Source organism: Hipposideros armiger, unplaced genomic scaffold, assembly GCF_001890085.2.
Source record: "Hipposideros armiger isolate ML-2016 unplaced genomic scaffold, ASM189008v1 scaffold_107, whole genome shotgun sequence".
Taxonomy (NCBI): Eukaryota; Metazoa; Chordata; class Mammalia; order Chiroptera; family Hipposideridae; genus Hipposideros; species Hipposideros armiger.
The window spans coordinates 1,251,184-1,263,710 of record NW_017731457.1 but is presented as its reverse complement, the minus strand read 5'-3'; the positions used below and the strand labels follow the sequence as shown (position 1 = coordinate 1,263,710).

Here is a 12,527-nt window from a genome sequence, read left to right as displayed (position 1 = left end):
TGCTTGTCTTTATTTTTGAGTTCTTTATAGCTACTCATGAAATTAACAATTTTAGGTTTGGGAAGCAGCATCCATATTTAGTAGAGTGTACTCTTAATTTGAGTGAAAAGCATCTTGCTTTTGGAAGTTAAAGGATTAGTGAAATTAGTAGAAATAGGATGCCAGCTTCCTTCCCTCTCCCATTTCCGAAAAATGTAACTTTCCTAACACAGAAACCTTACCTATGGTATGGCTGTAGCTTTTGGTTGAGTAAAGGGACTTTGTTCCCAGTATGGAAGAAATCAAGTATTTGCATAATTTGCACCTGCTTTTCTTTTTTCTTTTTTTCTTTTTTTTTTTTTTAAGATTTTATTGGGGAATTGGGGGAGGAGAACAGCGCTGGGGAATCGGAAGGGGAACAGACAAGTTGCTGCTGTTTTGTTCTTCAGTCTAGTTGTGGAGGACGTTGCTTCACTGGCCCATGTTTGGTATTGTCATTGCACTCTTCTCGGCTGAGGCAGATCGGTCGCCGGCCTCTGGATGGCCGCTCACACCGGCTGCTGGCTGCTCACGCTGGCTGCCAGCCACACACGGTAGCTTATGGCAGCCCACTGCAGCAGGGGCTGCAGCCTACACCATTGCCAGCAACTCAAGGCAGCCCAGCTCCAGGTTGAGCTGTTGTTCACTGTCTTGGCTGTAGAGGGCAGTGTCACTGGCCCTCATGTGGGATCCAAACGGGCCCTGCTGCTCAGAGCTGGCGTCCCAAGCCAACTCTTCACCAACACACCACTCGGCTGGCCCCACCTGCTTTTTTTTTAACTGCTTATTTTTAGAAGAAATTCTAGGTACTCTTCATGACGGTGATGGGTGCTACTCCATGGCAGATCATATGTTTTGGAAGCACTGCTGTGTAGTTTGGTGGTTTTATGACTGGGCAAGGTGCAGAGCTCTGAGCTCTCGGGAGGCCTGGCTGAGGGGGAGGGTGGTGGTTAGAGGACCTGGCACCGTGCAGAACTCCCTAACCTAAGGTGAGAGCCATGACTGCCACTTGATGTAGAGAAATAAGGCAGGAGGAGTGGGTGCTGTTGCTGCAAGTGCGTGAGTCGCTGTTTAATTCATCTGCTCCCCAGGCAAGAGCACAGAGAAGATGTGATGCCTGCTGGTGTTTTCTTTATGGGGAGAATCCCTGAGACTGCCCTAGTTGGAACTTGGTCTCCTGGAGGGATTTCCTCACGCTGCTGGCCAGAAGCCTGAATTCCAACTCTGAGGCTCCTTTCCAAAAAGGTTCTGGATGCCCATGTCTGTGAAGGGCCTGTGGAATGTTCAGGCCCTTGAAAGGGTTAGGTAGGTTTCCCAGGAATTCAGAGATTTCTTTTTTATTTTTAAAAGATTTTATTGGGGGACCGGCCAAGTGGCGTGATGGTTAAGAACTGGCTTGGGACGCCAGAGGGCCCCGGTTCGGATCCCACATATGAGGGCCAGTGACATTGCCCTCCCCAGCTAAGATTCTGAACAACAGCTCGACCTGGAGTTGGGCCGCTGTGAGTTGCCGGCGACTGTGTAGGCTGCAGCCCCTGTGGCAGTGGGTTGCCATGGGCTACCGTATTTAGCCAGCAGCCGCTCCGTCCAGAAGCCGGCGACTGATGTGCCGCGCCCGGGAAGAGCGCAATGATGGTGCCAACTTGGGCCAGGAAGCAACATCCTCCACAACTAGACTGAAGAACAAAACGACAGCAACTTGTCTGTTCTCCTTCCCCCAATTCCCCAGCACTGTTCCCATCCCCCCAGTTCCCCAATAAAAAAAATTAAAAATATAAAAGATTTTATTGGGGAATTGAAGGGGAACAGCATTGGGGAATCGGGGAAGGAGAACAGACAGGTAAACAAATTGCTGTTTTGTTCTTCAGTCTAGCTTCACTGGCCCATGTTGTTAAGATCATTGTGCTCTTCCCAGGTGAGGCAATCGGTCACCGGTCATTGGTCGGCCGCTCACAGCAGCTCTCACTGGCTGCCAGCCACTCATGTAGCTCACGGCAGCCCACTGCAGTCTACGCAGACGCCTTCGACTCAGCAGCCCAGCTCCAGGTCGAGCTGCTATTCATCATCTTAGCTGTAGAGAGCGCAGCGTTACTGGCCCTTAATGTGGGATCCAAACAGCGGCCCTGCTGCTCAGAGCTAGTGCTCCGAAACGAGCTCTTAACCAACTGAGCCACTCGACCAGCCCAGGAATTCAGAGATTTCTTAAAGTTGAAATGAAATGAAACTCCTGTGCAGCTGTCTTCCTGCCTCACCACAGAGGCTGCTATAACTGCAATGGTTACTTCTCACAAGCACCTATCCCTTGGTGTGTAATATTTCTGGAATATTAACTATCACAAAAAATATTTTAGTATCCACATTCCATCCCTAAGTAACCGAATTCAGAGAGGAGGGTACATCTTTCCCCAAATAAATAGGGTCATTTTTATAAACGTTTGTATCAACTATGTGAATGTTCCAGGTAGTTGATGCCTGATTTCTCTGCTATTCTTCAGCTGGCTTCGGAGACATTTTAATCAAGTTCCAAATGAGGCCCTTTTAATGAGGGACTTAGGTTTCTAAGAATGTTCTTACCTCGGAGTCCATTTTGTCAGAGGCCAGATTGTTTCTCCAGGTGGTAGGAAAGGAATAGTTTCCACAGCAGAATTCCAGAAGCTTGGGTTTCCCATCATGACTCAGATGCTTGTTTCTTCAGGGAGGTCTTAGGGCACAGAGGCAGAAAGGGGGAAGGGGTCAGGAGGTGGGCATTTGGGTGGAGGAGAGAGGTTGAAATTGTTACCTAGTGTCCACTTTTCATTGGTGATTTCTGGGGAGTAACCTGGTGTTCTCAGTAAAGGAGATTACTTGGTAGAGATTAAGTCTAGAACTGCGGTTCTCAACCTTCCTAATGCCGCGACCCCTTAATACAGTTCCTCATGTGGTGACCCCCAACCATAAAATTATTTTTGTTGCTACTCTATTACTGTAATTTTGCTACTGTTAGGAATTGTAAGTATCTTTTTGTTTTCCGATGGTCTTAGGCGACCCCTGTGAAAGGGTCGTTCGACCCCCAAAGGGGTTGCGACCCACAGGTTGAGAACCGCTGTCCTAGAGGGAGACTGCACAGAGGGCAGTTTGCTCGGTCAGCTGGGCTCCTCCAGCTTAAAGAAGCGGCTGGCCTGGGCCTGGTCATGTGTGTCCTGTTTTGGTGAGGAGCTTTTCTCTATCATGTTTTCCTGACCAATGTTGAGATGTTTCAGTTACTTCTCACTTGTGTGAGGCTAACAGGCTTATAAATACATCCAGTAGCATAGAGTCTTCCTTATGCAATTTTTTGTCATGAAAATGAATAAAAATAATGATGATTATGTACTTAATTATAACCTACTACTAATCTCTTCCCCTATCTGTAACCACGCTCTAACTGTAAAATATTAAATATACAAATAAAAGCAAACTTTCACAATGGCAGACTCTTTGGTTTTCAGTTTGGACATTGGAGAGAATTTATTTCCTTTACCTGTTAATAAAATGTTCAAATCATTACTGACCTAGAAGCTTGTCCTTCTAAATGGGGTTGGGAGTGGGGAAGATCAGAGAAGCTTTTAAGTAGCCCAGAGTTTCTGTAAATAGCACTAAGATTTTTCGGAATTGGTAAAAGTCTTTCTCACATGCATTGTACTCTTGAAATTAAGAATGTACTCACTAGATTTTTTTTTTACAAAGTACTTTATCAAAACAAAAAAGAAAAAGACAAGTTACAAACTAAAAAGTGACGGTCTGAAGAATTCCTGCAAATCGCTGAAAGAAAACCCAATAGAAAACAAAGCAAAACATTAACATTTCACAGAAGGAAAAACGTGGCCAAAAAATTATGTTCAGCCACATTGGCTTTCAAGGAATCGTAAATCAAGACTACAAATAAAGAAAATACGGTTTGCACCCATTCAAATGGCAAAAGTCTGGAAGCCTGACCAGTTGCTGGAGAGTGTGGGTTCTCATGTCACAGATGAGAATATAAATGGGTGTAGCCACTGGGAATGAACTTGAAAATTTGTTCCCATATGCTAGCCCAGTGGTTCCCCTCCCAGGTATGTATCCAAGAAAAATAACATGGCAGCAAAAACTATATTCAGATGGAATATTGTACAGCAGTCTAAAGGAATGAACTACAACAACTCAACAATATGGATGGGTTATGGCTATGGTAATAGATGAAAAATTCCTCCCAAGTGCTTATAGACAGCATGATACTTGTTTAAATACATAAAACACTTAAGAAATAACATGACCAAAAAAAATTGGGAGGAGGCAGAAAAATGGGATAGTCTAGGTTCCACTGGGTAGTGAGACCAGAGAGAAATGTCACAGATGGCTGGGCATGAGGGGCAGGAGTGATGCCCACTGGCACCTTGAGTTGGGGGTGGCAGTCAGCTTCACAGTGGCCTCCAGGGGCTTCTAGAATGAATTCCCTGAAAAAAAACCATAGCTCCCCGTCAGCCTTTCAAGGACTTGTGACCACAGGAGGTTCCCAGCCTTGGAACTGTTCGGAGCTCTTGGAGCTGTAGCAGTACTATCTAGGTACCTTCTAAAACTGTACAAAACTTCCTCACCTGTGACCTGAAAAACCAAGTAGCCCTGTTAGGAGTGATGAAAAGTTGTACAACGTTATGAGTATAATTAATGCACAGTTAAAAATGGTTAAAATGGTAAATTTTGTTATAATGTAATATACCAAAACCCACTGAATTGTTAAAAAAAAGTGCACTGGAAGTTATACAACTGGACATAAACTGTCTAGTTTTTTAAAGCTTATTTTCTGATTCACAACTGAATGGTTTATAAATAAAATGAACTTGGAGGAATTTGAGAATTGCCTAGAAAGGGGGCAGGGTCCTTCTATTCAGAGCCAGAAAGAGTCTGAATTTTTGTAGGTGGACAGTGGGCTCAGAGCAGAGCAGGTCCAAAGGGGCCCTGGTCACACGGGACGGACCTGGAGACTTTGCCAGTGGTCGGAGGTTCCTGCTCCTGCATCTGCCATTGCTACAGCCCCAGACAAGAGTATAGAGCACAACTCCATTCCCGTTAGACATGGAGCTTCTGACCGTCTCCGCCAGCAGGAACCCCGAGAGCCACATGGTCCAGGGACTGATGGAAACCTTCAAAGGCTTGTCCAGTTGTTCGAGGAGGGCCAGACAGGCAGCCCAGTGAGGAGTGCTGCTGGCATGCACGCACTGATGGCCCTGCACTCGGGGATAGTGGAAAGACCATGGGCTTTGGAAGCTTTGGGGTCTGGGTCAAATCCAGCTGTCCTCTACAAGCCTTCTCGCCTGTATAAGAAACTAACATCCAGCTGGCAAGAGTGACCTGGGGATTAAATGTAGCGTTGCCCACGTGGAATGAGGAGTGTGGCGGTGACTGCAAGGGCACAGGTTTGGGAGTCAGGTGGGGTTGGTTTAATCCCAGTCTCACCATGTACAGGGATGGGGACAAACCCCTGGGGCTGAGGGCCCGCGGGATCTCCCAAAACAAGCTCCAGTCCATGTGCTGCCCTTCTCCCCCATGGGGTGGCAGCAGTGGGCCCAGATCCTGGTTTCTGTTTAAGTCACGGTGGGGCCTTCTGTCGGCACTTCCCCCTTCGCCAGCCCTGGCTGGGCCTGGGCTGTGGGAGGTCTTGGCCACCCCCAGCTGGGGCCACAAGAGACACCCAGGCCCAGGCCGAGAGGGGCCCCCAGAGCCCCTCTGAAGTGCCAGACTGATGGGGAGTCGGGGTGCCCTCGAGGGCTTCCCTGGGGTCTCTGGTGAGTGGGGTGCCACTTACAGTTCCGTGGCCTTGGTCAAGTTACTAATGACCAGCAGAATGAGCACTCCAGCACGACTCATGTGGTTCCCCATCTCTTCCAGGGAGCCGTGCCTCCCACACCTCACATCGCACCTTCCACAGATGAGGGAAGGGGCTGGCGCAGGCGCAGAGCCGGTCAGAGTGGGGCTGAGGTCACACTGCTCGTGCTGCCACCCTGCTCCGTGCCCCCGTGAGCCTCATCTGGAAAGGGGGGCTGATGAGATGTAGCTCCCAGGAGGAAGAGCTGTGATTGTCCTTCCTTCTGTCCTTCAGCTTGGCTCCCTGTCTTGCTCTCTCTAATGCTATCCATTCCTTTGTCAGCTGTCTTTGTCTTAAGCCATTTGTTCTGGCTGCCCTGTCCACCCATGTCTTATGTTCTCTGTGTGTGTGTGTGTGTGTGTGTGTGTGTGTGTGTGTACTGTATGTCTCATTCTTGGGACTCTTGCTCTCCAAGTGTCTATCTCTGTCTCTGGTCCCCTCACTCTGTGTGTGTTTCTGACAGTCTGGGGGTTGCTCTGTCTCTGTCTTTCTGTGTCTTTCCTCTCCCTCTGAGCCTGAGTCTCTTGGTTGACCTCAGGCTCAGTTTCTGCCTGTCTCTCCCTATCCCTCTCCGTGTCTCTGTGTATGTTGTGTGTGTGTTTCCCTTCCTCATCCTCTCCCCACCTGTATCTCTTTCTCGGGCTCTGTCTCTCTCTCTGGTTCTCTGTGTCTCTGGGTATCTGTGTGTGTGTGTGTGTGTGTGTTCAGTGTGGGTGTGTATTTCTATGTTTAGGTCTGTTCGTGTGTGCTTCTGCATGTCTTCCTACCCCCTCACTGCCTGTGTGTGTCCGTGTGAACATCCCCATTTCATTCTGTCTTCCTGTCCTTGTGTGCCTGCTTCTCCCTGTGACTCGTGTGTGTGTGTGTGTGTGTGTGTGTGTGTGTGTGTGTCTCCGCCTGTTCACAGCAGAGCCTGTCCGGCAGGGCAGCGGATGTGTGAGGGATGATTCAGTGGCTGACAGGAAGCCCGCCGTCTTGCCTGCTGCCCTGACATACAGTGTTTGCAGCATTAGCGTCAGCTCGGGCAGGTGTGTGGGCTCAGGATGAGGTGGTTGCCGTGAACAGCCCCCGACTCTCAGGTAAGCCTTCCCCAAGAGTGCCCAGAGGCTGGCCCTGGGCAGAGGTCCTGAGGCTGCCCCCCACCCACCACCCGCAACACCCCATGAGGGTTGGAGTGACCCCGCTGGCCCAGCAGGAGCACTTGGCGGCCCACTTGGTGGGGTGGGAAGATATCAGGACGCCTCAGCCCTGACCTGACCCTGTGGCACTCAGAGGCGCACCCTGTTTCTGGGGCTCGGGCCACTTTCCTGCCCTCGCCTTCCCCAGCCCAGCCTGCACAGCCCTGGGAAGCCCCCAGGGTGGTCCTGTAACTTCCAGAGATTGGTGAAGGGCCGGGACAGTGGCTGCCTAGGTCCAGGCCATAAGCCTTGGTTTCTTCATCTGTAAAACGGGACTGTAACATCCCTGCCCCTGGGCTATGAGACGACGGGTTAGACCCTACAGGCAAGCATGCCCAGGTCCTGCCCAGGCCAGACGGAAGCAACTATCCCTGCTGCCCCCACCAATTTCCCAGCCTGGCCTGCCAGCTCCCTGCTGGGGCTCTGCGAGGCTGTAGGCCCTGGGGAGCTCCTTGTGCCCACGTCTTGTGAACACAAGTGTCCCTGGCCTTCATCCCCCACCTCTGCCCTGGGACAAGGGCTGCCCAGGCCCCCTGAGCATTGAGAAAGCCTCCATTTAGAGACCTCTCGGCCAGTCTCAATGTGAAGGTCAAGGTTATTTGGGAAAACAGAACACACCCCACAGCACACCCCAACGGAAAAAGCCTTCCCAAGGCTCAGACTGGACCTCTTGCTCCACCCTCACCTCTCAGCCTGTCCTGCGGCCCTGATGGGCCTCAGTTTCCCCCATCTACAACATGACAAGGGCTGGGAGAGTGGGCAGTATCATCTCAAAGGGGCTTTTGGGCAGGCGGCTCAGACACTGAGGCCCACTCAGCCCATCACCGAGGGCTTTCCCACAGCTGGCTTGTTACAAACCTTGTTCATATGAAAACTGCCCACTTCCCCTTCTGCTATTTTGGCCTGCAGAGCCGCATGCTGTGGCAGCCTTCCTCCCCACCCCGCCCAGCCCTGCCTGGCTTCTTGGGGCCTCCTGGGGCTGCTGGGCCTGACTGTCCTGCCGCCCAGCCCCCTTCCTCTCCCTCCACTCTCACCCTGCCCTACCTGCTCCCAGAGCAAGTGGGAATCAGCAAGAGCGGGCAGATTTATTCAATCTGGCAGGGAAGGGGCAGCCGTGGGAGGTTTCCTCAAATCAGCCTCTTTTAAAAACTATTTCATGATCCTTAAAAATGTACTATAAGACAAAGGCAAAAAAGAGTGTGGCCCTTGGAGGCAGCTTGCCCTGGGATTGGCTCCTGGCTGTGACGGCCAGTCCTGTGACCGTGGACAGAGCAGTCACCTCTCTGGGCCTCCATGGAAGAGAGGAGCTGGTGTCTCCTGTGTGATGCTCATGTGCTTGTAACAACTAACTGAGGGGCTGGGGCAAGGGCCACGCTCTCCTCGGACCCCAGCCCTTGCCGGTGTCCCCAGCCCAGTGTCCTGATGGGGCAGTGGAGGGAGGCTCAGGCCTGCGTATCTGAGAACCAAGTAGGAAGGGCTCCGTGTTGTTTGCTGCGGGGCCACCCGGCTAGATCCAGCCCTGATAGGCTGTGGCTGCCCCCGCCCTTCCCATGGGCACCTTTATGACGGCCATTCATGGTGGCCACAGCCAACCGTACCCCACCCTGCACTAGCACCTGACACGCGTCATCTCGATGCCAGGCCTCATGTGACAAACCCACGGGAAGAGTGTCATTATTTCCCCTGTTCAACAAAGGGGCAACCAAATGCCCATGACGCTGGGATTCAAGTTTTGTTCCTAAGCAGAATTTTTGTTCTCATGCTCGTCTCCCTGCCCTCCCCCAGTGCCAGTTGGGTAGAGATGGACCAGAGCTGGGGGCATCCCCAAGTATACTGCTCACCCAGGAAGTAAGAAGGCTTCCTGGAGGCCAGGGTCCTCTGGCATGGAGGGCCACCCTTCCGCAAATGTCAGCAGGTCAGGTCTCGGCTTCAAATGCCAGGCTGAGAGTGTGAGCTTGGACCAAGGTTCTTAAGCAGCCTGTGAGGATTGCTGTGGGGGGTGGACTTGTGTCCCAGCTCTCTTGGGGAGCATGTATGAACCACACTCTGTGTGTCTGTGCCCAAATCTCCTTTGAGGACAGAAAGACAGTCGCTGTCCTAAGCAAAATACAAAGTTTGTCAAGCGTCAGGAGGCTGAGGGAGCTGTTCCAACCAGCCAGCCAGAAATAAGACCCTCACCAGGTTTCTCTTCAGAAAGCCCCAGCCGCGAGCCAGGCTGGACATGATGGATTCCCATCTTACAGATGAGAAAACTGAGGCCAAGAGCTGCGGAGGCATAGGCAGGATTTGGCCCCAGGCGTCCTCCCTCTAAGGCAGGTGCTCCCAACTTCACACAGCCTGAGATAGACTCGGGTCATGGCTGGGAAGTTCCAGAGGGAAGTGTGCCCTGGGGCGGTCACAGGACAGGCTGGTGGTGTGAGGGGAGGGCAGGCAGTGTCCAGGCTCTGAGAGGAAGCTCGTCCCCCCACAGACAACATCCTGGGGTGACGGAGGTCAACCTCACCTCACATGGACGCCGCCCAGTCATGAAGTTCAGGAATTTTTGTGTTCCCACTGATTTACTTGGCGTTTTAGAGACGGAGAGGTGGTTTTTCTGTGATGGGTTCCTGACTGAGGCTCCACGCTGCACAGAGACCCCTTGTCAACTTTGCCACAGGGATTTAGGAAGCTTGGAGATTCAGGAAGCTTGAGGCCGGGTGCACGCAGGCCTCAGGGGAGTCTGAAGCAGAGGGTGGGCAGTACAAAGTCCGGCTTCTCCCCAAGCCTCACCCTCCCCACCTGTGAAGTGGGGAGAAGCCCTCCTCCCAGGTTCTCTGCAAGAAGCATGGGTGTGCACAGAGTGGACACTCAGTGGTGGGGTCTCCATGTGCCCTCCTGGGGCAGGGACCCCGCACAGAACCCCTGCTGCCTTCAGCTGTGTCCTGGCTATTTTGAGGGGGCTGAGTCTCTTTATAATAGCTGCAATGATTCTCCTTGGAAGCCCCTTTGAGGGGGCCTGTACTTGCATTCACCAGGCTCTGGTATGTGGCTTTAATCCCCAAAGCCTGACAATTACAGTAGCCCCAAGGCTAGGACTGGCCACTGACTAAGACAGCCGGAGATTTGGGACCTCTTCACCCTGCAGCCTCTCTCTTCCAGCTCCACTCTCCCAGCACATCCCACCACCAGCCGCCCCACCATGGGCAGCACACCAGGCCCCTCTATTCTTTATTTAAAGATTTTTATTGGGGAATTGGGGGGATGGGAACAGCGCTGGGGAATTGAGGAAGGGGAACAGACAAGTTGCTGTCCTTTTGTTCTTCAGTCTAGTTGTGGAGGACGTTGCTTCACTGGCCCAAGTTGGCACCATCATTGCGCTCTTCCCGGGCGAGGCAGACCAGTCGCCGAAGCCGGCCGCTCATGGCGGCTGCTCGCCGCTCACGCTGGCTGCTGGCTTCACAGAGTAGCCCATGGCAACCCACTGCCACACACGGCGATTCACAGCAGTCCAGCTCCAGGTTGAGCTGTTGTTCAGCATCTTAGCTGTGGAGGGCAGTGTCACTGTCATATGTGGGATCCAAACCGGGGCCCTCTGGCGTCCCAAGCCAGCTCTTAACCATCGCGCCACTCGGCCGGCCCCAGGCCCCTCTATTCTGAGCATACTTCTCCTTCCATGCTCTCAGGCCCATCTCCTTCAAGAAGACTTCCCTGATCTCCCTCCTCCCAGCTCCTAGGACAAGAGAAGTCAGGGCGCACAGGTGTTTAAGGAAAGGAAACGCCGCTCCGATCTTACCCAGAAGGCCATGCTAGGGGCTTCTGTGCAGAAGGGTCCATGGACTCCCAGCTTGGGGAGCAAAGCTGGATTCACAGGAGGCAAAGGATGCAGTGGGCAGAGAAAGAGTTAGTGTCTGGAGGCTGGAACTGGAATCCTGTCTTTCCACTTAGCAACTGTGAGACCTCTGGCCTCAGTTTCTTTATCTGTGAAATGGAGCAAGCCTCTCCCTGAAAGGCAGTTGTGTAGATTAAGTGTGGGTGTATGTAGGAGTGTGCACATGTACCTACTGTCTGGTGGGTCTCCAGAAAACTTCCAGCACTTATCAAGTGTTGATACTGGCCCCCGGGACCAGGGGTTAGGTCTGGGGTCAGATAGAGAAATGGGTCTGGTCCCAGCTCGGTCCTCCAGCAGGGCGGAAGGGGCACTCTCACAGCCTAAACTCAGCTGTGAGGCTGTCAGGGGACAGTGGGGGTCTGAAACCTGATAGTGGGGACTGGGTTGGGGTCCTGGAGGGGTTGCCCTGCAAACTCCCCACCCAGGCTCATGGGGTGCCCCATGTTGTAACATTGCAGGAAGAGTGGCCAGAAGTGGACATGGGTGCGGAGACCGAGCTGCTATGGCCGGGAGCAGCCCTGCTGCTGCTGCTGGGAGTGGTGGCCAGCCTGTGTGTGCGGTGCTCCCGCCCAGGTATTGGCGGCGGGGACATGGGTGCGATGGTGAAGATCACAGGGTACACAGACCCTCGCAGGCCCAGACCCGGCTGTGATGGGGAGGGGGAGTCAGATAAGCTGCATAAGGAGGGGGTGACACCCCCAAGCGCTGGCCCCAAATTGCCCCTGAAGACAATGGAACTGGCTTACTTTGGGACTTTGGTTTTGCTGGGTCAAGGGTATATATCTGGGGTAGGGGGTGGCTCTGGACAAGGGAGAGGAGGCTGGGCTGCCTGGAGGGTCCATGTTTTCTACATTCGCTCTCCTAAATAAATGGTGAGAAATACCCTGTCAATGTCCGGCGGTCCACAGTGTTGGTCCTGTCTGAGGCCTGCACAGGGCACAGGGGAGACGGATGAGGGGGTCCTTGGATCTCAGCTCCCACCCTGGCTCTGGGGTGCTTGCTAACCTGGTCCTGTTCTTGCAGGTGCAAAGCGGTCTGAGAAAATCTATGAGCAGAGGAATCTGTGAGTGCCTCAGTGCTCCCAGCCCAGTGACTCTGTGTGTCTTGGGCGTGGGCATTCACGTGCACCTCCCCTCAGGCGTCCCTGCATGTGGTCTCTTACACCTTCACCCACACATCCTCCCTGCTGGGCTCTGGTGGGTCCTGAGCAGTCAGGGGAGGAAGAAGGGGGTGCTCAGGGACTGTTCAAGTCCTGTCCAAGCCTGGTCAGCGAGGGCTTTAGGAGGAGGGGATGCCACTCTCCAGCTGGCCCAGGAGCACCTCCAGGGACCTTCCCTGTGGCCCCAGCCCAGGGCAGCCTGCTAAGCTGGTAGGGGGGCATCGACAGAGGTCCTGCCCTCCCAGTGCAGTGGGGGAGGGGGCAGAGACCAGGCACAAAGCAAACTCTGAGCTGTGTCTGAGTCTTCCCTGGAAAATGCTGCAAGAGCTCAGGGGAGGATGTGGGCATGTCCCTTGGGGGATTAGAGGAGGCCTGACAGAGGAGGTGGGAAGGATTTTAAGAAAGAAAGAGGCAAAAGGGGATGAGAGAGAGAGAGAGAGGGAG

The 12,527-nt window shown here is 52.8% G+C and overlaps 1 protein-coding gene across 12 annotated transcripts in view; it reads left to right on the top strand.

The window, feature by feature from the left end:
* Window positions 1-6,447: 6,447 nt before the first annotated feature.
* The window catches only part of LAT2 (linker for activation of T cells family member 2), a 15,425-nt gene continuing 9,345 nt past the window's right edge, over window positions 6,448-12,527 (top strand). For 3 of the 12 annotated variants that reach the window (XM_019646807.1, XM_019646799.1, XM_019646796.1), the window contains exons 1-3: window positions 6,456-6,957; window positions 11,383-11,497; window positions 11,948-11,987. In XM_019646807.1, the coding sequence (XP_019502352.1) occupies window positions 11,404-11,497; window positions 11,948-11,987 (134 nt within the window). In that variant the 5' untranslated portion in view covers window positions 6,456-6,957; window positions 11,383-11,403. Of the gene's footprint in view, window positions 6,958-11,382; window positions 11,498-11,947; window positions 11,988-12,527 lie in introns of all 12 variants that reach the window. The other 9 variants (XM_019646801.1, XM_019646800.1, XM_019646806.1 and 6 more) reach the window with 6 other exon arrangements.